The sequence below is a fragment of the Lutzomyia longipalpis genome, chromosome 1 (assembly GCF_024334085.1).
Source record: "Lutzomyia longipalpis isolate SR_M1_2022 chromosome 1, ASM2433408v1".
Lineage (NCBI taxonomy): Eukaryota > Metazoa > Arthropoda > Insecta > Diptera > Psychodidae > Lutzomyia > Lutzomyia longipalpis.
The window spans coordinates 28,944,086-28,970,516 of NC_074707.1; the positions used below are offsets into that span (position 1 = coordinate 28,944,086).

General features: G+C 37.0%; 3 protein-coding genes across 6 annotated transcripts in view; 1 reads left to right on the forward strand and 2 right to left on the reverse strand.

The window, feature by feature from the left end:
• Positions 1 to 26,431, reverse strand: part of LOC129797635 (cytochrome P450 6A1-like) — a 690,618-nt gene that overhangs the window by 413,153 nt on the left and 251,034 nt on the right. The window lies entirely within an intron of this gene.
• Positions 1 to 26,431, reverse strand: part of LOC129797630 (cytochrome P450 6a9-like) — a 667,408-nt gene that overhangs the window by 413,153 nt on the left and 227,824 nt on the right. The window lies entirely within an intron of this gene.
• On the forward strand, positions 7,971 to 24,415 carry LOC129797515 (uncharacterized). Of its 2 annotated transcripts, none has more exons than XM_055840173.1 (7): positions 7,971 to 8,249; positions 8,314 to 8,454; positions 9,196 to 10,085; positions 20,084 to 20,291; positions 20,375 to 20,807; positions 20,940 to 21,038; positions 23,457 to 24,415. In XM_055840173.1, the coding sequence occupies exons 2-7, from the start codon at positions 8,371 to 8,373 to the stop codon at positions 23,654 to 23,656; spliced, it is 1,914 nt and encodes a 637-aa protein (XP_055696148.1). In that variant the 5' UTR covers positions 7,971 to 8,249; positions 8,314 to 8,370; the 3' UTR covers positions 23,657 to 24,415. The 2 variants fall into 2 exon arrangements, with proteins under 2 accessions (XP_055696148.1, XP_055696147.1); XM_055840172.1 differs by having other exon boundaries at positions 7,971 to 8,238.

A 26,431-nucleotide genomic window follows, 5' to 3' on the forward strand; every position in this document is an offset into this window, starting at 1 on the left:
TTTCATTACGATGCTCATTCTATGGAAGCTCTCAGGGTATATGAATATGAAAATGTCATTTTTGTTATCTTATATGATAACTTAACATATTTCTAACTTTCAAATGTAATTAAATTAATTTAAAATCATAGAAATAAAATATTTCACGTTGGGATTAGCGTGTGACCCTACGGACGCGAAAGGGTTAAATGAGCTTTTGTTGATTTATGTGGAAATATTGACATGATATATGAATACAAACTTTTACATAAAATTCGTTAAGACTTTTCTATTCTACTCTATTCCAAGGACTTTTTACGTAAAACCCAAAAGGCCCAAAAGCCACTTTCTAATATCAACTAAAAGTTGATGCCGAAAAAAAATCTAAAAGTACTCGAGAGGAAGCAACAACAGAAAAAATGATAAGATATTCAAACGATTGCGGAATTTCCAAGTCCACTCTGGCATTGATTTATTGGTCACAGGAGGTATTATTTCAATTCGACGATCCTAAAAATATTCACATTTTTTTTTGTTATGTGTATTTTTGCACATTCGCTTGTTTTGAAAATTCCGACTTTTTCATATTTATGTATTTTTATGTATTTACCTGTACCCATATACTTGTTTTTTTTTTATCTGCCACTTGCTTACTTAAATTTTCGTGTAATTAACCACTTCAGCATATCTCTTGTATTCCATTTCCTTCTTTTTTTCAAATTAAAATTTTTCCTTTTTTGTGTTAACCCATTTTCGACGAATATTTCATTTACAAAATTCTTTTCAGTACTTAATTTTATTTGTTAATTTTTTTAGATGTTTTTATACGATTCAAATTATTTTTTCTTTCAGAATTAGATTTTGATACAAACTATTAGAATCGATTGTGGAGAAAATTCAGAAATTTCTATTTCTCTATGCTTTCAATAAAGAATAAAAATAATTTAGTATTTCTGTGGGTCTAAGACGTCTAAGACACTTAAAGTCATATGGAAAAGAAAGAGAAACTAATTCTAGGAGACATATGTGGGTTAACAAGATAAAAAAAAACATTTAAAAGAAACAAGTAACATTTAAAAGAACCAAATGCACACAACAGAATTTCTCGTTTTCTTTATTTGGTGGTTGTATCGCTATATTCATTTTCTGTAGTATAAAAAAATATATACAATCATATTTCTCCTCCTATTTGGCATTTATGAGCTGCGAGAAACGCCGTGCAATTTGCTCGTATCTGAAAATTTAGCAAAACATTTATTACTCTGTGCTGAAAAGTATGGCTTGATAATGAACTGATGTGATAATTTACAAAGTTTCAGTAACTTCTGAACTCTTTCAGTAAGTTCGGGCGAGATTCTTCATGTGAAAGACGGAGAGGGTCTGGAAGTTATTTGAAAGTTTATACATTTCCTAGTTTAAATAAGTTAAAATGCATCTTTTAATTATTTTACTTTTTAAGATTCCAGCTTTATGCTCAAGATTTTGTGATTAATATGTGATTAGTATTTCATGTAAATACATTTGGACATCATAGTACAGCCCAACATGATAGAATAATATAACCGAATAAATGTATAAAACGGAGATATTGATTCACAAATATTTTGATTTAAATTGTAAAACAGATAACTTTTTATTTGTTTGTTTTGTTCTAAATTTTCCTTTCGAGGCCACACTGTATTCAACATTAATCCAAAAATGTTTTATAATAAAGATATTAAACCTTATCTTAAAGGCACAGGCAAATAAAATTTGAATGTAAAATCAATTTGTAATCTTTAATTTCATTGAGATAAAATAAAGCCACAAATCTTATCTCCCTACTAAAGGCAGAGCGAATGTGAAAAAGGCACAAGACATTATAAAAATGATAAAAATACAAAGTCATTGATCTCCTGCATCGAAGTGTTTGAGGAAAAGATTATTTTGCCGCATCAATTTCTCCAGATATATATGTATATATGTGTGTGGTGAATTGTCTTATCAAACTCATGTGTTTTTCTTGTTTGTTTTAGGTTCACTTGCAAACTTGTTTTATTATAGAGTTGATGGTTATATAATAAGAAAAGATATTTTTAGGCCTCTGCTTGGCTCGTAAACTTTTATTTTCAGCCAAAACACCATCATGTATGTTTTATAAAATAAATTTTATTATGGATATTTCGCTTTTGCTTTAAATGCCCTTATATACATTTTTTTCTAACTTGGAAATAATTTGCAAAGAAATTTGTTATCTTGTTGGGTTCATTGTGTTTTTAAAGTAACCTAATTCTGCTTTTCTTTATTGGATAAATACATAGGTATTATATACGTGTATTTAAATATATTTTCAATAAATTTCTTTGAAAATCAGCTTAAATTTTATCAGTAAAACCTGAATAATCGCATATCGACACGACTTTGTCACACAACAAAATATTGATATTTTAGAATTTTGTTTTTTGATATTCTTTAGAATTATGACTTGAGATAGCTATAAATTTTGAAGTATACATAATATTTTCTTTTTATCCCTTTATGTCCTTTATTATCGGAATAAGAGTGTTAAAAAAAACGTTAAATTTTCCTTAAAAAACTATTAAACCTTAATCATTATGTGTATGCATAAGCCCTAACTAAACAATAACGTTTGTTAGTTTAAAAAAGAGTTTTTTCGGATCTCTTTCATACTTTTCCTAAAATGTATAGTGATCTCTTTGTCTCTGGCATATAGGCGGACTTTCCGTGTTTAGATTTGTCGAAAAAAGTCCATACAATGCATTTTCTTACTCTAAGAATTGAAATATAGGGTCGTATTCAGCGACCAAGAAATCCTTGAAATCATTAAATTTTCAGAAGGAATTCTTGAAATTTCAAGGATTTCTTGGTCACTGAATAAGAGCCATGGTATTAACGGACTTTATTTTAACGTAGAGTAGATGCATACCTTGATTGCTTATCTGCCTCCGACGAAGGTCCTCGTGACATTTCTTTTTCTGGCAAAAAAGGTCCTGACTTGAAATAAAGAATTGAATTCTTTATTTTATAACAAAGAAAATGAAATATACAAGTCCATCTCACTAATAGGTGAAATATCAGTGAAATATATTCAAGGTTTACACACTTTAATGTTACTCTTCTTTTCTAACATAACCACAAAATCAATTTCACTGCGCACTGAAAAACAATATGGCGGAGCGTGGCGTCTAACTTTTTGCGCGTGACCATATAATGATTTGGATTCTTAGGACGTATCAAAACGCGTCGAACTTAAGAAAAAAAATAGTAAAAAAAAACATTTTTTTCTCTTTAACAAATAAAATAAAATTATCGACGGCGAGACAAGAAAAAGTCGTAAGTCTCTTTGGCCGTCGAAGGGACTTACGACTTTTTCTTATTTCGCTCTCATTATTCTCTTAACACTTGGAGGACCCAAGCATTTTTATATGTATATTTAGTTACCAATTTGTATTTGGGCATCTTCACCCCAATTTCATTAAAATATATACCTCATAAGGTTCTCTTTCGGGATTATGGGGGAACTGATGAGAGAATTAATCAAGCGCAAAGAAAATAACCTAAAAAACAACTGACAATTGACTTTGGCATGTATGGAATATCAACTGCTTGATTTTGGCGTATTTGTTTTCTTTTTGCAAAAATATGTATTTTTATTCAAGTTTTATGTTTTTTAATGAATAAAAATTCCCTATAAAACATTTCCGCTCATTTGCCGTCAATTTTACCGGGTAAAACCTCAGCGAATGACCGGAGATTTGACTTTTTCCCATGGAGAATATCCGCACATTACGACGGGAGACGGTTGGAGACACTATAAGCGAAAATACATGTACTGCGTACGCAGTTTTCCAGGGTAAATCTCCGAGGGATATTCTCCATGGGTTATTCATTGCATTTGGAAGTTATAAAATCATATTATTTGATAAATTTTTGAGATTATCCTCCATAAAGCATATCGAGGGCTACATTGTAAAAACGGCTATAAGTCGGTTCGGAGCTCATACAAAGCCAGCCGGTTTTACAATGTAGTCCTCGATATTCAAATTTTATGGAATAGCACAATCTGTGTCTATTGGATTTTCGACAAATCCTTCGTATCCATGAAAAATTTTTAACATTTTCCATCCCTACAGAGTGATATAAATACCATGCCATTTATACCCAAAAAGTGGCCAGGACATAGAAGTTCTGTCTGTGATCATCTAAGCAATAAAAATCTAAATCTAACTTTTGCCCCAGTTACCCCTACACACGTTTCCTTTTCGTAATGACTCACTTTTGCCCGGGGGCTGTAAGATAACAATTACGAATAATAAAATGTACCTGTATAAAATACAGCGGAGAAACGTGTGGATTTCAAAGCAAAAGTTCTCACTTTGAGTTGAGGTTTTTGTGTGGCAAACTCAAGTAGAATTTCCAGTTTCCATGGATCCCCCATCAAAAAGAAACTGATTCTTAGGAGAATGCCTCGACACATTTTCATCCTCAATCATCTCCTTTACTGTTTTTCTTTGCAATTTTATCGCGAAGCCACAGTGAATGGCCTTTCGTTCGAAGCTCAACTCTCTCTCAAATGGAGAAGAGGCTTCTTTGTCTCTAATGCAGTAGCTCTTATATGGTAGGTATATTGTACATATGTATGTATGTATGGTGAGAAGGAAAGGGAAAAGCCAGCTATGTGGGTCAAAACGGTCAAAACACGAGAGCAGTGTCACACCGCAATGCTCTTTCGCTCCTAATGTTGTGTGGTGGATTTCCTCAAGGTTCTTTATATCGTGGAAAAATGATGAGAGAGAATTTTGAACCTCCCCTCCACCAGCAGTGCTCTCTCAAGAGAATGATGAGATTTTCACAAAATTCACATAGGGGAAATTGGGGGAAGTTAGTCAATTTATTTTAAGAAAAAAAATCTCTAGAAGATTTTTCCTTAATGACAAAATTATAAAATTGAGCATTACAATAAAATAAAATTAAATGAATTAAGACATTTATTTAAAAACTAACAAAACTGATTACTTTGGCCCAACTCATCCCTATATGGAAAAATTTCTTTTTGAAATTGATCTCATTGCCAAGATATTTAAATAAAATCATTCTCAGTGGTGCCATTGTTTTATCTCGCATTATGTTCTTGAACTATTTGTAATGTTAAGACATGGTAAATATAGTAGCAATTGAGGAGAGAGTAATTTGATCTCTTTTTCCCTCCACAATTGTTTTTAAGCGCACTGTGAGAACATTTTGGGTCGCGTCCAAAGTCGGAAAATATGCAAATTGAGAAAAGAGTCAACTTAATTTCCAACACACACGCAAATTGTTAGCTTGCTTGGAAAGTTATCGCGTCCAATTTCCCGTGCAATTACGTAATTTAATTGATATGCTGGAACTTTTGTGTCCACCAACTTTTTGTCTGTGTGCATTACATATATGTATACTCGCGTATGTGTATACAGTCGTGCTCTCGTGGTAGGACCGTCGTCAAAATGACTTCTCCGCGGTAAAACGGTTTCAGAATAAGGAATTTTGCCTTCGCAGTGGGACAATTAGTATCCTACCTTTCCAATAGTACTAATTGTCCCACTGCGAAGGCAAAATACTTCATTCTGAAGCCGTTTTACCGGGGAGAAGTCATTTTGACGACGGTCCTACCACGAGAGCACGACTGTATAACATAATGATGTATGTAAATGAAAATTATTTTGGCGCGAATGGATCTTTTATTTTCATTCACATCTTTTCTTTGATATATATTACACCTTACTGTACATAACATGCTATGTACAATACATACATAATATACAGCTTATATACTAGAGCTTTTAAAGAATATAAAAATGGATATTTTGAAAAGAGAAAGAAAAAACATCGCGAAACCATCAAAAAGTGATTAAGAATATGTTAAATTACCCAAAAGGCTTTTACGAAACACATAATGTGCGCTTTCTTCTTATACTAACAATGTTTACACTACTTAATCGTAAACAAAAATAATTCAAAAGGCATTACAGAGATGCGCAATTACGTGTAATAAATTATATTTTTTATTGATAAGAATTGTAATTTTGGATTCTAAAATTAAATGTTAATACAAAATCATTTTCTCAAAGATTATTACTATGTTGGGGCCCCCGAGTCACTCTGTAGGCAAAATTCATTGCGCAGCTAATCAGGATATTTGGCTTTTATGGTTTTGATCTGCATATTCGTGGGATCCGTGTATACAAGAGTCCTAAAATGCTTTTATTAAATAAAACAGGAAACTTTTTGTCTAGGCGATTTAAGAGGAGACAGGACTATGTAGGACATCTAGGTAGCTAGTTAGAATGTTTAGGTGTCTAAACACCATGAAAATTCAGCTACCCGTAAATTTTTTTTCTTTAGAGGCCAAAAGACATTTTTTTAAATTAAATGTTGAATGAAGAAAAGAGGAATTTTCAAACTTTTTGAAAATAAACGTCAAAAGATAAGAAACGTCAAACGTTAAAAATGTCAAAAACATGGAATTTTTATACGCTACATTTGGGGCCCAACGTGGAGCTCGAACTCACGACATATGAGATTAAGAGTCTCATTATATTAGAAGTTTTCCATCTGATTGATTGATTGATTAATGATTATATTTATTAAAGGATTGTACATAATAATACAACTTAATTAATACTATACTATATACTATTAATACTAATAAATAAATTATTTAAGTATTTTTCTTTTCTTTGTATTTTTTTCTTTTTTTTCTTTTCCTTGTATCATTTCCATTCTCCTCGAAACGAGGAGAAAAGGATTTCTCTTTGTTTTCTTATAAATAATTGTCTCGAGGAAATTAAAAAAATGATTCAAGTCCTTTTGGATATTTAAAATTAAAAATTTGGTAAACCTTAATATAAAGTATAACCAATGCTCTAATGTATCCCGCTGATTCCCCCAACGGAATTGTAAAGGTTTCCAACGAGATGTATTTATTAGTGCCCCCATTTTGGGGGCTACAAATTTTCGGTGATGTGTCACTGTGATTGTGCTCTGTTGGGTCTGGACTTTCTGCATTGAAGCAAACAACTCGCTCCATCACATCTGAAATATTTTTTTTCTCATTTTTGATAGGTACCTACTGTAAAAATTTCTTTGTTCCAACTCGAGAAAACCTTTTTGCGGAATTTCTTGAACTTAACTGAACGAGAGCTGCTTTTTCTTAGGGGAGAAAAAAAGAACAAAACGCCATCTAGTGGTTCCAATTTTAAATTTTCAACGTTTCTTTATTCGTTATTTTTCCACAGGCACGCTTGCAGCATTTTGTAGTGGCCAAATGTGTTCACCAGCTTATTCGCAAGCTTGTGCCATAATACATAGTCCCATTCCACTTGACATTGGGGACATTTTTTCATTAAATTTGAATTTCTGAGGGTTCCAGCACAAACATATGCGCTAAGCCTTGACTTGTCTTTTAATGGTTTTCTAATCTATTAGATCTAGAATTTTAGTTTTTTTTAAATTAAAAAGAAAAGACTTTTTTTTAAAAACAATCTGAGGGCGTATTATGTTACTCTCCGAATGCTGGGTGGCCCATAAGAACTACACAGCCACCCAGCATTCGGAGAGTTATATAGTATGTCCTCTGTTTTAACCCCCTCGCGTTTTTTGGGTCATACCCTGACCCAAACGTAAAACATTTCATTTTTTCCATTATTTATAAATTTTGTTTTTTTTTCAAGTTAGAAAAGCATCAAATTCACGCAAAAAGAGACCAAAGAAATCGTTCTAACTGAGAAAATTCTTCTAAAAACATCCACAGAATAAATATTGTGATAAAAGAGCGCATGTTTCAATGTTTTTATGTTTCACATTGGACGCGAAAGGGTTAATTTTTCTTGCTCCTCTTTTTGAATTTTTTTAACTAAATGGCAGTTATATGTTTTCAATTTAAATTTTTGGCGCGGTGAATGAGAAACATGCATGAAATAATCCATGTAATTGTCACGCGGGGAACATTTGTTAGGTTTATCTCTCGGTTTTTTTTCGGAGGAAGAATTTTTGACAGCACCCAAAAAAAATACTAAATTTTCCCCGTAAATTGCGACTTTTTAGCATTTAATTTATTCGTGCTGTGTTCAGTGCTCGCCACTGCACCCCGTGCGTGCGTGAGTTAATGGGAAGATTTGGTGATTGTGTGGGAAATAGAGTCGTGGCGTCTCCGCTTCCAGAGCTAGAGTGACTCTAGCTAGAGTTGTGCTGTTTCCGTGAAAGAAAACTCATTATATCGGGGTAAATTCCTTGTAAGGAATGTCCTGGATGTGGCTGAATCCAACGCTAAGCTTGGGTTTTTATTCTTTCCGGTAGCCTCCCACATACTAGGTCCTCGTCCAGTACAAGTAGGAAAAGCCATCAAGACTGGTCATGTCATGTCAGCAAGCTACAGAGATTCCCGATGATCCGTATGCATTCACGGAACCACCAGCAACAGCAATTTTCACGTCTCCAGTAAGTTTCCAGCTTTTTTCTCTTTGTTCCTACTACTTCCGGAACTTTAGTTGGAAAGCTCCGGTGCTTTGTGGACTTCTTGGAAATCGGGGAGCTTTGTTGCGCGTACTCTCTAAGAGTCTCGTAATCAAAGAAATTCATTACGACATCACCACAACGAGCGACTTTCCTTAGATATTCTTGTAAAGTTCTCCCTCCCATTATTGTATTACACTCGGATTTACATTTCAAAGAGTGAAAAGCGTGGGCCCACATGATGACGAGGTCGTTGTATTCAAGTAATAAAGTCTCTTGAGAAACGCGGGCGTCTCATATGGAATCACTGCTGCAAGATTAACAACTTCTTGAGTTCCTTTAGAGGACGTCAAAAGGATTCCGCAAAAAAGCTGAGACGTTGAATCCATTTAGCGATAATGCAACAACCTTTTCGGCCCTTCGGCCTCTCTTTGGAGCTTTTATGCGATTATTTGCATTGAATTTTGACACAAAACATGCCACAGAAGATTGCAAAAGATACAATGGGTGCAACAACAATAACAATTGCAAATATTTAACAAAATTAAATATTCACAAAGTTGTTTTGATCACAAGTTGTTCATCTAATAACAGGCTCCATGTTTTGGTACAGGTCTAGAATAAATATTTCTTTTAATAAGAAATTTAATTTCCTTTATTTGCAAAGAAAATTATTGTATTTTGCTAATTTTTTCGAGTTTTTTTTGTTTGTCCTCTTTCTCCCAGCTTGCGGGTAAATTCAGCAAATTGACTTCAATCAAGCACCAGCAGCAAATTCGCGCAAATGGAACGAGTGTGAGCTACACGAATGGCATCAATCACGTCCAGAAGTTGCCCGTGGCGTCTGTGTACGGGAAGGCCGGCGTTGCAATTGTCAATTCTGCCAAGAAGGTGACAACAACGAAGAAAATTCCTCCGGTGAATGTGGGCGTCCCGTCCACGGGTGGTGCTGCAGCAACGGTCGTTGTGAAGACACCGACGCGTCCGCTGCAGCCTGTCAATCATTCCATTACGACGAAGCAACAGACGTCACTGCCACCGCCGGGACGTACCTTTCAGTCGCTCTTCCAGCAGGAGGTGCTCAGTTCCATACGCAAGAAAAGTTCACCACAACGCGACGACACCGTCATTGCACCGAGCACATTCAGGGAGCCAAAGGCAACAAATTTTCCCGCCACGAAGAAAACCACCGTAAAGCAACAAAATGCATCCACACGCATCAAGCGCAGCTTCAGCCAAACGGCTCACCATGAAGTTCTGCAGAGGATACCTGCGGCAGACGTGAAGCCTCTCACGAGCAAAGGAAATAACATTTGGCACGCCCCTGAATCATACATTTTTGACTATGAATCACCGGGAATGCAGGCACTTTCGCACGTAGATCATGAGCTCACGCTGTGCGCTCAGAAGCATTGGTTCGTGGAGTTCTTACCGCCCACTATGGCACTGTTGACACGAGAACAGCAACTTGAGCAAAAGGCCAGTCACTTGCGACGAAAGGCCATCCAGTATGCCAAGGCGCTGGAGCAAAGGAGTGTCGTAGTGGCGAGGAAGAGGCTCACGTTTGTCTCTCAGGCACTTGAAAAGTCCCTCGGGAATCACGAGGATGACAATGGGTAAGGAACAAATATCCTTTTACGATTACGAATATCCTTTTTAGATTCTCAATCCAGAGATCACTCTATCATTACCAATGAAAAGCAAACCCACGAATTTGCCCCAGCATCCCAGGATTGCCCAGGACTTGATAATCCTGGGAAGAGATCTGCAATCAAACTCTAACAAATCGAATTTTTCAATTTGTTTAGTACAAGCGGGATGGGGTCATATGATTTCTAAACGTTAAAAAGAGAAAAAACTGCTCGAAACCCCTCAGAACGAATTACAAACCTTTTACAAACTTGGAGGTAAAAATGACACACTTTGGAGGTAAAATGGGAATTACAAACTTTGGAGATGAATTTTTACAATATTTTATCTCCAAAAGGAATTGAAACCCACTTTTACAAACCGGGAGGTGAACTTCCCTATATAAATGCATGGGAAAGTAACGAACCTTTCAAGAAATTTGATGAACTTTTTACGAATTTTTTTATCTGTGTATGAACTCCCGAAAGACCAACAGATTGACCAATTATGAATATATTTTGCTTCTTGAATGAAGTCCAAATGCGTGATAAAACTTAGAATTTCAGATTACCTTAATCTTCATTTTTTTTTTGTAATTGCTCTAGTTTCACCAACAATGTATGGGTAATTACAAAGTAATTAATAGGGGAGAGCGGGGCTATTTGTGTCAATTTGGATAAATCACTATCTGCAGGACTCCCACGGGGCAAGAAATTTGCCTCGATAGGTCATTCTCATAGGAAATTTCCTTGCCTACAACTTTATCTCAGACCGCTTTTCTCTATCTCCTCAGGAAATATGAGTTTTCGAGCTTTTCCTGAACCCTTCCGCTTCTGACTTTTTTAAGAATCCGTCGATAAATATTGTCACCTGCGGGGGTAATTAAGTAGGTGGAATTTTCCGACATTTCCAAAGATTTTCCACCTGAGAGATTAGTTGTAGCTACTAAGCGAACTCCTCACTTGTTCATCCACGGCAAGGAATTTCACTATTCTATCCATTAAAACACAGAATTTTGGAATTTTCTCAACCCCTACAGGTTAGAAAACATGTCAATATTTTGACGTTCCATATGATTTACATTGATGACAATATTAGTCCCACTTGACATGTGTTGTTTCCAAGAAGTGTACAGAAAAATCATTAAAAGTTAGTGAAAAATACACCTTGGCAACGTTTTCTGCATTGACCTAGCTTGTGGAAAAGACGGTGAGATTGGAAAATCGCTAAAAATGTCGGAAAATGAGTTTTTCTCAACACGCAAAACGTATTTTTGGAGGCCTCAAAATTTGTTTATTTTTTTATTCCTAAACTATTCATCGGATAATCTCCAAACTACAGTCAACTATTTAGGGTAGATATGACTTCCGAGTAATAACTTGGGAGAAAACGCCATTTGAAAATTACAAACTGTCACAAATAGCCCCGCTCTCCCCTACAACTAAAAGTCCCAAAACCTAATGGAACACGTCAAATTTCTTGTGAGTTGAAGACTAATAAGAATAAAGATCTTAAAGGCATCACTGAAAAAGTATTCCAGGTTCAAAGAATAAACTATTCTCTAAATGTTATGACTAACAAGCTATTTTTCCTACGAGGATGATGGAACATTGTATTTGATAACAGTTCAAATATCTAACTATGTAAATGAACGGAGATGAAAATATTTTTTATAGGTCTAAATTGCTTCAAAACACATATTAGTATAATACAAACAAGTTTGACGAGAGTTCTAAGATTACTTCCCAGTAAACCAATTTTGCTAATAAATTGATGAATTATTGAGCTCAATATTCAGTCAATGTACAGTGTGGCCAGGAAATTAGGGCATGATTTTAACCGCGAATAACTTTTGATTGGATTGAGATATCTGAAAACTTCTACCACCAAAAGATGCGTAAACTCAAAAAGTTTTATTTGTTTTTTATTTCAAGTCGAAATCTTAAAAATTGTAGACGCTATGACTTTGGGAGTAAAGTAAAGAAGTTTCTGAGACTTGTCATTAAGGAAGAGACATAGTTGAAGAAGCCATGTTCCTTTAGGAAACTTAATGCCACTTAAGGGATGTAAATGAATTAAAAATCAATCTGGGTTTTCTTATAATTTCTAGTTGAGGTAACCAGTTTTTAACCTTTTGGCAAAGAATTCTTTAAAATGATTAAAAAATGGTGTCGCCGCTTAGGCTCCAAAGAGGGATCATCGCGATCACAAATGATGCGCGTGCAACCAAAACCGCAAGAGCGGAATTATTATCAAATGAAATTTTGGCAATGATGAAGAAAAAGTACTCTTAGAGAGTCAGTCTTTGGCAATCAATTATCACAGTCGGTTGAGTTTATCACAGAAAATTATTTGGCAATTATTTGGACTTTGGGGAGAATAAATTATTGGTGACGGGAGAATTAAATAAGTTTATGTACAATTGAAATAAATTTGAATAAAATATTATGTACAATTGAGTTAAAATAAATAGTATTTACAAGTGAATAAAACTTAAAGCTAAAATATATACAATTTGGAGTTGTGAATTTATGTACAATTACAAGACAAATACAGTGAATTAATTATTTACAACGTGCGATAGTTTGGTGGCGAATCATCACAGAAAGTATCACAGAAAGTTGAGTGAGAAATTGTATCACAGATCAAGGTGCTTTTAAAGCTTATCACAAATTTGGCGCGAAGTGCAATTGCGGGACACATCACCGAGGGGCCAACAACTCCAGCCGTACCTGTCGAAATTTTTTGCTCCTTAGCAAGCCGGAAGGCTCTAGGACAATTAATTTATGACAAATATAATTCACAGGTACGCACAGCCACACCACATTCACACCACATTCACCCCACACATGCACAACAGCCGAAATTAACACAAATTTATCACAATACAATTCACAGGTACGAAGAACAATCAAAGACGTACACAAGGACAACACAGAACATTAAATAATTAACATTTATCACACATATCTACAGGTGAGCGCCACCATTTTGGTCCTTCGAGCCGGATGGCTCTAGGACAATTAATTTATGACAAATATAATTCACAGGTACGCACAGCCACACCACATTCACACCACATTCACCCCACACATGCACAACAGCCGAAATTAACACAAATTTATCACAATACAATTCACAGGTACGAAGAACAATCAAAGACGTACACAAGGACAACACAGAACATTAAATAATTAACATTTATCACACATATCTACAGGTGAGCGCCACCATTTTGACCCTTCGAGCATTTGATCCATCGATCGTTTGATACATCGAGATCTTCAACTCCTACTGGGCTAGCGACTACCACAATACAGTCCACTTACCTACGCTCTACCAGTTAGTCTATCGCTGTGCCCTTTGCCCTCCCAAGAAGCATCATGCCGGCCAAGACAGCATCCCGCGCAAACTACAAGGGGCAGCTCACTAAGGTGAAACGTGCCATCGAGAAGTACATGATGAACTTCGATGAGCTGAAGCAACCCACCGCAGGAGCTGATCTCACCAAGCTGCTAGAGGAAGTTGATCAAATTGAAGCCAAGTTCTCGGACATCCAAACCCAGATCATTGCAGAGGCTCCTCCAGACTTGAAGGAGAAGGAGATGCAAGACATGGCCACCTTCGTTGAGGATTGCAACATGGTCCATTTTGAGATCACCAAGCTCCATGCTAGACGGAATGAGTTGTGCAATCCGCCAGTGACTGCACTGCCCAACACATCCGATGCACTTCAGCAGGTTATGCAGCTTGTTCAGACTCAATTCAAGGCAGTTATGCAGACTCATCGTGAGGACATGGAGACTGTGCTCAGCAACTCTATGCAGCATAGCATGACGTTTCAACAGCCTATGGGAGCTTCGGGAGTGGCAAAATTGGAGCCCTTGAAGGTTCCCACATTCAGTGGGGTTTATTCGGAGTGGAAATCCTTCCAGGATTTGTTCACTTCCATTGTGCACAACAATACGCATTTGACTGGTGCCCAGAAGATGCATTATTTGAAGCTCGCTCTGCAAGGAGAGGCATCATTGACCATCGCTCATTTCGGCATTTCGGATGAGAATTACTCAGTGGCATGGAAGATGGTTCAGGATCGCTACGATGACAACCACAAGATCGTCAATTCTCACATTGAGACGTTCTTAAAGCAATCAGCGGTAGCACAGCCGTCAGCAAGTGGTCTTCGGAAGCTATTCACAACATCTGCATCCATTCTTCAGGCCATGGAGGCCCTGAAGGTCACCCAGAGGGATCCCTGGTTGATTCACATCATCAGAGAGAAGCTAGATGCCGAGTCACAAGTGCTGTGGTCCAGAGAAATCAATGATGACATCCCCACATGGCAGCAGTTCGAGGCGTTCCTGCACAAACGATGTAAGTCACTTGAATTATGTTCTCCCCCAATACCAAAGTCCAATCAAAATTCAAATCAAAAGCCAAAGCCCAAAAATGAGAAATCTCGAGGTTCTTGCTATACCGCCCAATCTCAATCAAGTCAAAAAGTGTGCCCATTTTGCAAGAAACCCAATCACAAATTGTTCAGATGCCGAGATTTTCTCTCTCAAACTGCCTCGAAAAGACTAGAGATCACCCAATCCCTCAAAATGTGCCAGAATTGCCTATCTGACACACATGCTACAACCGATTGTTCGTACTCATTATGCAAACAATGCAATCAAAAACACAATACCCTGTTGCATGAAGCATTTGGTTCCCCCTTACCTTCTGGTTCGCAATCCACGGGAGTAGACAGCTCCACAGGAACAGTTTGTTGTGCCAATGTTATGGGAGACAGCTCGCTACACGTTTTATTAGCCACTGCTCAAGTCAAGCTGCTGGATGATGACAACAACGAGCACTCCTGTCGTGTGCTACTCGATGCTGGCTCACAGTTCAATTTCATCACGACCCATTTGGTGCAGAGGCTTCGACTCAAGCTGAATCCCGCGGAGTTCATCATCAAAGGCATAGGGTCAGTGACTCAGATTTCCAAGCACAGGACTGATGTCAGGCTTCGGTTGAACCAAGATGTCTCAGAAATTGGTTGTGCGGTTGTCAAGAAAATCACAGGGAATCTGCCCAATTGTTTCATAGATCGAGAGTCGTTCACAATCCCTGATTCAATCCAATTGGCTGATCCAGACTGGCATCGCAATCAGCCAGTTGACATGCTCATTGGAGGAGAATTCTTCTGGCATTTCCTCAAAGACCAAACCATCACTCTTGGCCCCAATGCTCCACTCTTGAAAGATAGCGTGTTCGGATGGCTGGTCGTAGGACCACATTTCAACAAATCAACGGTGAATTCCAAGTCCATAGGGCAGTGCAATGTGGCTACATCAATGGCTAGTATGGAGGCCACCATGCAGAAGTTCTGGAAGGTTGAGGAAGTACCGAAGCGCCAGGAGAAAACCAGTGAGCAACATGAGGCTGAGAAGATCTTCCAATCTACAACTACACGTACAGAAGATGGTCGATATATGGTTACATTGCCATTCACAGAAGAAATCAAAGAATTGGGGAACAATAGAAGTTCGGCTACTCACCAGTTTCTGCAATTGGAGCGACGATTGGACAGGAATAGTGATCTCAAGGCAGAATACACAAAGGTCATCCACGAGTACCTCAGCTTGAACATCATCGAGGAGGTTCCAGCTTGTGAGTTAGACCGGCCATCTTATTATCTACCTCACCATGCGGTAGTCAAATTGCATGCAATCAGCACTAAGCTCCGAATAGTTTTCAATGGGAGTGCAATCTCTCAAACAGGGCGTAGTCTCAATCACTGTCTCCGAATAGGTCCCGTGGTTCAGCCTCCTCTCGTTGAGATTCTTTGGAGATTCAGAATTCATCAATTCGCTCTCACATGTGATGTGGTCAAGATGTATCTTCAAATACTCATGTGTCCAGAACATCGAGATTACGTACGATTCATGTGGAGAGACCACAAGACAGGCGACATCCGACACTTTCGCTTCCGCACAGTTTGTTTTGGGCTTGCCTCTTCGCCATTTTTAGCGACGCGAACACTCATCCAGCTCGCAGAGGAGGAGGGACATCTGTTTCCGCTCGCAGCCAAGGCAATCCGGGAGTGCTTTTATGTCGACGACTGCCTTGTGTCATTACCAAGTATATCTGATCTCATGTTGTTGAGAGAAGAACTCATTCAGCTCCTAGGCAGAGCACAGTTTCAGTTGGCCAAGTTCAAGTCAAACTGCCCATCGGAAACAGACGACAATGGAGATAGTCAGTCACATGACCTTGCCGATGACACCGTGAAGACGTTGGGATTGATTTGGAATAGCACTTCAGACACTTTCCAATTCAACTTGTCGGATAGCATTCCCACGGAGAATGTCACCAAGAGGCAGATGTTGTCAGCCATCGCAAAAATCTACGATCCCATTGGATTGATAGGGCCTATCATCTCACATGCCAAGCTCATGATGCAGGAGGTATGGCTTCTGAAAGTAGATTGGGATACTCCAGTAACAAGCGACTTACAGCATAAATGGTCAACGTTCATCAAGGACCTACCTTCCATTGAGTCACTACGAATCCCCAGGTGGATTTCCAGCATTGCTTCCCCTACACATGTGGAATTGCATGCATTCGCTGACGCCAGCTCCGTAGCGTATGGAGCCGTCATCTTTTATGTATCCGAGGATGCTAATGGACACAAGTCATCCAGGCTCCTCACCTCAAAATCCAAAGTTGTGCCATTGAAGGACAAGGAGACCGAGGATCCTGCCATCACCATTCCCAAGGCAGAATTATGTGCAGCCAAGATGGCAGCGGAGTTGATGTCGAGTGTCTCTGAAGCGTTGGGTGTTACTCAATGTTTCTATTGGACGGATGCAGCAGTGGTTCTGTACCAAATTCACACACCGTCGGAGAAACGAGAGATATTCGTCAGAAACAGAGTCCGGGACATTCTGAAGTTGACAAAAGCAGAAGAATGGCGCCATGTCGCATCAGCTGACAACCCCGCAGACCCGCTTTCACGAGGATGTTTGGCTTCACAGGCTGTCACAAACACTTTATGGTGGTCAGGGCCCGAATGGCTCGTACAGGGTATTGATCATTGGCCAGCAGCATTCGATCCCAAAACTTTCTCAATGGCGAGGAAGCCTGCCGTTGTGTTGACCTCCACAAATGCAATGTCACCAGCGCACAACATCAATGATTCTCTCCACTCAATCCTTCACATGCGCATCAGCACATTTACTCGTATGCAGCGGGTATTGGCTTGGGTTATCCGGGCTAAAAACATTTTCAAAGTGCGTAAGGGCAGAGTCACTCGAAGCACACAAGAAAACATGATTACAGGACCACTTACGGTAGATGAATTACAGCAAGCGGAAACTTTTCTTGTCAAACGGGAACAAGAGCAACATTTCGCCGCAATTCTGACAGCTGTGAGGAACGGCAGCCTGGATCATACTTCACAATTCAAATTTATTCGGCGATTGCGTCCATTCATCGACAGTGAAGGCATTTTACGTGTAGGAGGTCGTTTGAGCAATTCTTGTGAATCTTATGATGTGCAGCACCCGATAATCTTGCCCAAAGGTCGGTTGTCACTTCTTATTGCTCGCCACTTTCACCTTACTATGCTTCATGCCGGACCGCAAGCACTGTTATCGTCTCTCAGGCAGCGATTTTGGCCGATAGATGGCCGAAGGTTGACAAGACATGTTGTTTACCATTGTGTCAGGTGTTTCAAAGTTAAGCCTCGCGTTCAGGAACAACTTCTGGGCGATTTGCCTGAGCATAGAGCATCAAAATTAGCTGCATTCACCGCTACAGGCATGGACTTTGCGGGGCCAGTGCTCCTGAAGACGGGAATTCGCAAGGGCACAACCACCAAAGCATACATTCTGGTGTTAGTGTGCATGTCAACGAAGGCGATACACCTTGAATTGGTGAGTTCTTTGACCACAAATGCATTCATCGCCGCGCTCCGTCGATTCACTAGCAGACGTGGAGCACCAAAGTATATTTATTCGGACAATGCCAAGACATTCGTCGGTGCAGACAGAGAATTGAAGGAGTTACTCGCTTCAACGGAGTATACCGACGATGTGGGAAATTTCATGTCCGGAAAAGGAATCCAGTGGCGTTTCCAGCCTCCAAGAGCGCCACACCATGGAGGTTTATGGGAGGCGGGAGTCAAGTCCTTCAAGTATCATCTCAAAAGGATCGTGGGAGCGACGCCGTTGAATTTTGAGGAGATGACTACCGTACTGACGCAAATCGAGAGTGTTCTGAACAGTCGGCCGTTAGTTCAGCTGCCCACAAGTTCCGATATGCCCGATCTAACGTATCTCACGCCGGGGCATTTTTTGGGCTTAGAAGGAGCGGCCCAGCTGCCAGATCCCACGCTTGAGCATCTGTCGAGCAACAGAGTGAGCAGATGGCAATTGTGTCAGAAATTGCAGCAGGATTTTTCGAAGAGATGGAAGGAGGAGTACCTGACAACTTTGCAAGTCAGGACGAAATGGAGTAAGGAATGTGTCAATCTACAGGTTGAAGATGTAGTGTTGTTGTACGCCGATCATCTGCCATCTCCAGGTTGGCTGCTGGGAGTAGTCATGGAAATATTCCCAGGAAAGGATAATCGTGTACGGGTGGTCCTGGTGAGGACATCGAAAGGGACATTCAAGAGGCCGATTACAAAGGTTGTCAAATTGCCCATTGAAGATGAGCAATTTCCCGCGGAGGATGTCGCCGCTTAGGCTCCAAAGAGGGATCATCGCGATCACAAATGATGCGCGTGCAACCAAAACCGCAAGAGCGGAATTATTATCAAATGAAATTTTGGCAATGATGAAGAAAAAGTACTCTTAGAGAGTCAGTCTTTGGCAATCAATTATCACAGTCGGTTGAGTTTATCACAGAAAATTATTTGGCAATTATTTGGACTTTGGGGAGAATAAATTATTGGTGACGGGAGAATTAAATAAGTTTATGTACAATTGAAATAAATTTGAATAAAATATTATGTACAATTGAGTTAAAATAAATAGTATTTACAAGTGAATAAAACTTAAAGCTAAAATATATACAATTTGGAGTTGTGAATTTATGTACAATTACAAGACAAATACAGTGAATTAATTATTTACAACGTGCGATAGTTTGGTGGCGAATCATCACAGAAAGTATCACAGAAAGTTGAGTGAGAAATTGTATCACAGATCAAGGTGCTTTTAAAGCTTATCACAAATTTGGCGCGAAGTGCAATTGCGGGACACATCACCGAGGGGCCAACAACTCCAGCCGTACCTGTCGAAATTTTTTGCTCCTTAGCAAGCCGGAAGGCTCTAGGACAATTAATTTATGACAAATATAATTCACAGGTACGCACAGCCACACCACATTCACACCACATTCACCCCACACATGCACAACAGCCGAAATTAACACAAATTTATCACAATACAATTCACAGGTACGAAGAACAATCAAAGACGTACACAAGGACAACACAGAACATTAAATAATTAACATTTATCACACATATCTACAGGTGAGCGCCACCAAATGGTCAAAAAAACATGAAGAAGGAAATTTAAAAATCACTGCTCACGTCTTGTTTATGTAACTTTTCCATGAAATGATTGTATGACTGCGTTGGTGCAGAAAGAATTTTATTGATTGAAGTTGTTTATGGAAAATGGAAAATCGAGTTTGTATTTTTTTTGTAAAATTTAATCCCTTTGTTCATTTTGTTTGCTCAAAGTGTTTACCAGATAGCACTTTTCCCGCGTTAATATGTTTACGCACCATTTTCAACACCACTGCTGTTACTTTCTCGCCGTGCAAATAAGCTGCATTTGCAGAAACTTTCGCATATATGGGATGAATGCGATTTAATTGGCTGTGCGAAAAAAAAATTGGATGACTTTTAAATGCGTTTTTTTGTCCAATTATTGGCATCATTGATGCACATCTTACGTTTTTGTTGTTATTTGCTTTCTAGGGAGGTAAAAAAGAAGTGCTGCGTGGCAAATTGCGAGAATGATTCTCTCGCATTGACGGCCTATTGTTATCTGCACATCACGCAAAATACGGAACAAAAATTATTCTATCCGTGTACGGCGAAATTTGCCGATAATTCCCAATGTAGAGTTCCGGTGTTCGACATATGCCATGAGCTGCCGCTTTGCCGTGAACACGCATGGAAGAGGGTAAGAAAAAAGGGGGATGATTGCGTGAGAATTTGGGGGTTGGATGATTGGCATGTTCTGAACATGAGTTGTGTGTCTTGTAGGACAACTACAAGCGTATGCTGGAGGTGCAGAAGCCGAAAAAGTTGGCCCGGAAGAAGCCAAAAATATGCGCAATGACGCGACCATTGAAGCGGAATAAGAAGAAAAAGCGATCTCCGGTGATTGTGATGAGTGAGAAGAATCATCACACATCCCCGCTCGATTCGGTGGTATACAATCACGGGGGTCAGCTTCAAGGGCAAACGGGCGTTGTCCAATTACCACCGATTCTGCAGCAACAGCAACAGCTCCCGCCGAAGCAGCAGCAATTTGTCATTGCAAATCCCAATGCGCAATTGACGCAAATTGCCTCCCAGATTACAACTCAGGAATTGCTGAATATTTGTGAGAATAGCTCAGCGTATGAGAGTTCCGAAGATACGGGAGTTGGTGGATTGTCAGAGTCTGAATTGATTGGGGCCAACGACGTTATAGGTGTGTACACAGTTTCTTCTCTTCTCACCCAAAATCTCTCATCCCACGGAAAACATTTTGTGTGGATGTTTGCCGGGGCAGACATATATAAATTTTCTCAATGTTCTCACTTCTCTTGTCCCTTTCTCACAGAGGAAATTGCACTGGGCGACACGAGATTGCTGGAGGAGAGTGAATTGAACAATGTGCTCAATCAATTTCCGGAAGACGCCTTCAATGAATTGTTTTCAGGTAGGTGACTTGCTTTTTGTCTTCCTCCCCCATTAAATGCTTACCAGTTTCTTTTGCAATCGAGAGATGTTTGGTTTGATTGAATGTATCCTACTAATGATGAATTATCTTTGAGATACAGGGTGATCGGAATTTTGGAATTTACTTTAACTCTTCTTGTCTAATTTTTAATATTTTTTTGTATATTATTTATTTTTTTGTGTTTTTGGATTTATGTGGAGTCTTCAAGAACATTTTGTCAAAGGAATTAAACTTCCGAAAAGTTCTATGTTTAAAAAAAATCATAGATTGTAACAAATCTTAATTCACTGAATAAAAAATGGGTCAAAGATACAAGGGTTCAAAAATTTTCTTAAACGGAAAGAAAAATCTCACATGAAGAAAAAGAATTTTAACTCTTTAAAAAATCTCCAAATCGGGAATTTAAAAGAAACTTTAGCTCAACGAGCTCAATCAACAAGAAATAATTACTGACCCAGTACGATCTTGCGCGAATGAATTGCAAATCAACCATTTACTAGCAATGCTGTTGGCTTAAAAATCAGTTGGAGAAGTCAGTTTAAAGAATTCCTTTGGAAGAATAATGTAGTTGGCAAAAGGAAGTCTCAGAAATAAGGCCTAAACTGCAATATAAAACTTCCTAACTAACCTATTAAGGTACATTTTTCTTGGACTGGGGACCTAAGGGCTCATGAAGGATGGAGCCGATTAAAATGAATAGATTGTCAGGGCCGCATAGGCCTCTGTACCGACCACCAAAATAGTCGGCACATATTAGATCATACCATTCATTATCTCTTTACTAAAATTCAATTATTTATTCTGTGCGGCGTGTGAGTCTTCTACGACGTTCCTTGGTCATCTCTCTACAATCTATCGGTGACAAATTCTATGATTACTCATTTCCCTTAATTAGATCCATCTCGTCAATAAAGGTAGTTCACATCCTAACATAAATGAAGAGAAGAAATGCTTTTCAGGTCGTCAGAGAATTAGTTCTAGTCTTAAACTATTTAATTATTTAAAGCCTGCCATGAAAGATTTATATTTTCATGAAATAACGGAAATTAAACAAATTGTTAAATCCTTAAGAAGCGTAAAGCCTCAGGAGTTGATGCCATTTATCCATTAATGATCAAGAATTTACCTCCTATCGCTCTGGAGTGGCTACTTGCGAAATTTGAGCTGAGTAAACCAGAATTTTGTGGTGGCCATTTTGTCCGTCATTTTGATTTTTTCCTCATAGCGTCCTAAGACTTTTTGCCCTTTAACGGAAGTCTTAGAAAGGATCATGTCTTTTTTTATAATCCGGGAGCTGCAATTGGGCCAAATAAGATTTCATTGTAGAAATATTTAAAAATTTTCACAATTTATCTCAATTCCACTCCCAGAATTTACCAAAAAAAAAATTCCCGGGCATAAAATTCACCCAAAAAAGTTAAGAGGTTATGTAAATGTGGAAAAGTCGAATCCCAATGTGAATCTCGGTTAACTATATAGAATCTAAAAAGTCACACCCGGCCAGAATTTGTAATGAATCTTGTCCAGGAAAATTCCATGAAAATCATCAATTTATTGTTTAGAAAAGTGAGCGCTGGGCATGAGTTCTCTAAGAATGAAAAACTCCCGTGATAAATTCCTGAAGGCTTTAGCGCTTTAAAAGAAACGTGAAAATCGGGAAAACTACGCGAGTTTATCACGGATGCATTATTTTTCTTAGAGGATTAAGTTCACGTGAAGTTTTCTCACTTTTTCCTTACAAAAAGCCGTCGAGAGTTTATCACGAGAGTTTTTCACTCTTAGAGAATACAGCCCCTGGTTATTAATCGGTTACACAACTTTCTTACAATTTAAACGAAATAATCACAGCTAAAAGAATACAGTCAGAATAACAAGACTTTTGCATTAAGAAATGTGTCTTGATTATAGGGAGTCGGGTGGGATTTTACATGATTTTAGACTTATAAAAACTCAAAATTCCTTTTCATAAAATATTTAGTAAAAATCATATAACTTGTAAATTGTAGATATACCCCCTAGAAAAAAAACAAAGATTTTCCACAGTTACAACTTCTTAACCAACTAATTTAAATAATAAATATCCTCCTTTAATTGATTGTTTATTCATTGAAACAAATTTCTTAGAATGAATACATATGTAGGTATATTATGTACATAAGACCACCCTGTAATGTAATGCAGGCCTTGAGTGAAAGAATGAAACTTTTTTTTCTGCTTTTCTCTATGCTTCTATTTTTTCTCAACTATTGACGTCAAGTGTTTGTGTGTGTATGCAGCTTTTGCAAGTTACTTTATTTTTGCACAATTAAACTATCTCTCACGGAATTTGACGCAACTATATTTCGTGATGAAAACAATAATTGTTGCAAATTGTAAAATTCATGTGTTGTTATGTAGTTCAACATCCCGACCAAGAGGTGTTCGATCGTGTCCTCGAGGCTGTTGATGAGCAGGTGAAGACGTTGGAAATGACTGGGGACTCCAACTTTTTGGGTGATTTCCTAGATGTCGATGAGCAAATGCTGGAGGAGACGGAGATCTCTGATGGACTCCAAGCACCAGGTGGATCGGAAATTCGTGGTTTAGTTCACACATGAGTGCATCCAATACGATGAACATATTTACCTGTCTTTTTTAACGTGATGTGTCTGTAATTTTCTTTCGGTGTGTGCATTTTAACAGTGGAATTACCATTTATTGAAAAAAATAGGGAAGCTACGGGAGGGTATAGTGAAGTGAATTACTTCATAATAGCAATGGACAAGCTTTGGATCTTCAATTTGAACATTATGAAAAGAAAAGAAAAAGAGGAAATGGGAAGGAACTATTTATTTATTAGTGTTAGATTTTTTAGCAGCACTATTTTTTATAAATTTGTCCTAAGTTTAATGGAAATCTTGAAAATAAAAATAAAGAAAAAGAGGAAAGATTTACTGCGAATCCAGTGAAATTGTATCTGTGAATAGAAGATGAAAAAAAAATGAATTTTGTTCGTATGAGTGGGTAGATAATAATGGTTCAGCGTGCATGCGAGAAGTGAAGGAGAATTTTAAATGTTGGAAAGAGTGGAAAAAATTGTGACAATGCTAAAAGAAATTAGATGAGATTGCGTGTGTCTGACAATTAGACGATGTTCCTTTCTATTGAAGGGAAAAAATTGTAGTTTTAAATGAAGATTGAGAATGGAAAAAAAAAACGTAGTTTGGGTGTTCTAAAGAAAATTCGATTTTATTTTAGTTTAAAATTTGATGATTTTTTTTGTACAAAATTGTTGAAATTATTTTACTCTCTTTTGGCTTTGATGGCTCAAGAAAAATCTTTGTCCTCTACATATAATTACAAAAGAATTTAAGAGATATTAAGACTTATTCTTCTTTCTCCCTTAAGTTTTTTTTTCTGTGATTTTTCTTTAAGGGTTCCTTTAAGTCCCTTTCAAAGCCACTAAAAAATTTTCCATTTTATTTAGGAGGTTTTATAATTTAAAGTTTAAAAATTTAAATGAGAACGTTTAAGGACATTCTCATTTTGGAACACCCTATTATAGAGATAGCAACTAAACATCGTACTGCATACAAAATTATTTACTCCTGCATTTGTGATCTTTTTATTAACTAAAAAAACAAACAAAATATAATGTACTGAATGTCAACTTTTTATTTAGAAATTACGAAGAAAAAAAATTGTAAAATAGCATGAAAAATTTGAAACAAATATAAGAAATAGATTAATTAAAGTAAAATAGATAATGGAAATAATTCATAATAATGTATAATTAATTGTTAAGGAACACAAGAGATGGTAATTTTTTCTCTCATCTCATTTAAGTGAACAAAATAAATATTAATATCAAGCGTGTGGAAAATTCCAAGAAATTCAAGTGAAAGAGAAGGAAAAAAAATGTATAGCGAAAATTGCCGTTTTGTTTGGTTTTGCAGCATAGCCGCAGAAGAAATTGGATTAAATGAAACACAGAAAAAAAATTTTATAATAATAAGTAAACAAAATTAGGTGAAAATACGCAATTTATCAATAAAAGGCTACAAATCTTCAATTGAGGGAATTTGCGTGAAAAATTGAAGTTTATTAAAAGAAGAAAAATTGCGAAAATTGCTAATGCGCTCTAATGCTTCACACGATGGTTATCTCTTTTCTCGAGGAACCTGCAAAATTGATGGCATTTGAATGTGCAAAAAAAATTAATAGTAAAATTGCACTATATAATTGGTTGAATGTTATTTACCCTATTGATAAATCGACATGAATACAAAAAAAAAGAATTATCCCTAAATTACTAAATTAATCGGAATAAAGAATAAAAATCAAGTGTTAAAGAAATTAGAGAAAAAACTACGTGTATACAGTGAAAAAAAAACTTAATAAATTCAACATCTTGCGAAACTTTTAAAGAAAAAAAATCTACCAGTTTGAAAATTTCGTTAGGACAAAGTAATAAAAAAATAATTTAAAAAAATCTGACAAAGTGAAGACGAAGAATTGATGTAAAACCAAAAATTAAGTACGTTTATTGTGAGAAAATATTAGAAAAAAATATTAGTAAGGCAATTAAAGGCGAGAAATTAACTTATTTGCTTTTTTATCCTTTTAATTTATTTAAAAAAAAAACTGTTCTTTTTTCACCTTAATTAGGATCTTAATATTTTACATTACATTTTACAGGTAATTGGACAGAAGACTATATAAATATTTTATTTTATGAAAATATTTTAATTTATTTTTAATATTTTATTTTAAAATAACATAAAATTTCATTTGTGAGCTGCACTGCGGACAAACGCAATACATTTCCAATATTTCCAAGAATCTCTCAAATTTATTTTTCACAAAGAAGAAAACATCAAAAATGGGGTCAAAGCATATTGTAAGTTCCTCGTATATTTTTCATTATTAGAATAATTTTAAACATAGAGCTTTAAACAAATAAAATACTGCTACATAAGTTCCCTTGTTCTGAATATTTTTTAAATAACTCTTTTACATATATTTGAAGCGGCTTAACTTACCATTTCAAAGAGCTGGGACCGTCAGAAGGCGTCTTTGAGTTAAAACAACAAAAACCTTTACTTTTTTTAGGTTTTATTTTTGTATTTTTTTACAGATTTTTTTTTAAATTTGGTTAATTATCTCGATTAAATAAAGTACAAAAAAATCATTTTATGTTTATTTTTTTTCTTTAAAATTATATTACCATCTTAATTAGAGTCGAAGGTAATGTAATGAAGATTGAGATCTCTTAAACTTATTAACAACGGCTTCATTCAAATTGGGAGCTTTTGTGAAATTTTAATACATATTTGAAGTTTAATTTTTAACGTTTGGCGTTTGTAGGGCTTTATCATCAAAAAGTCTTTTAC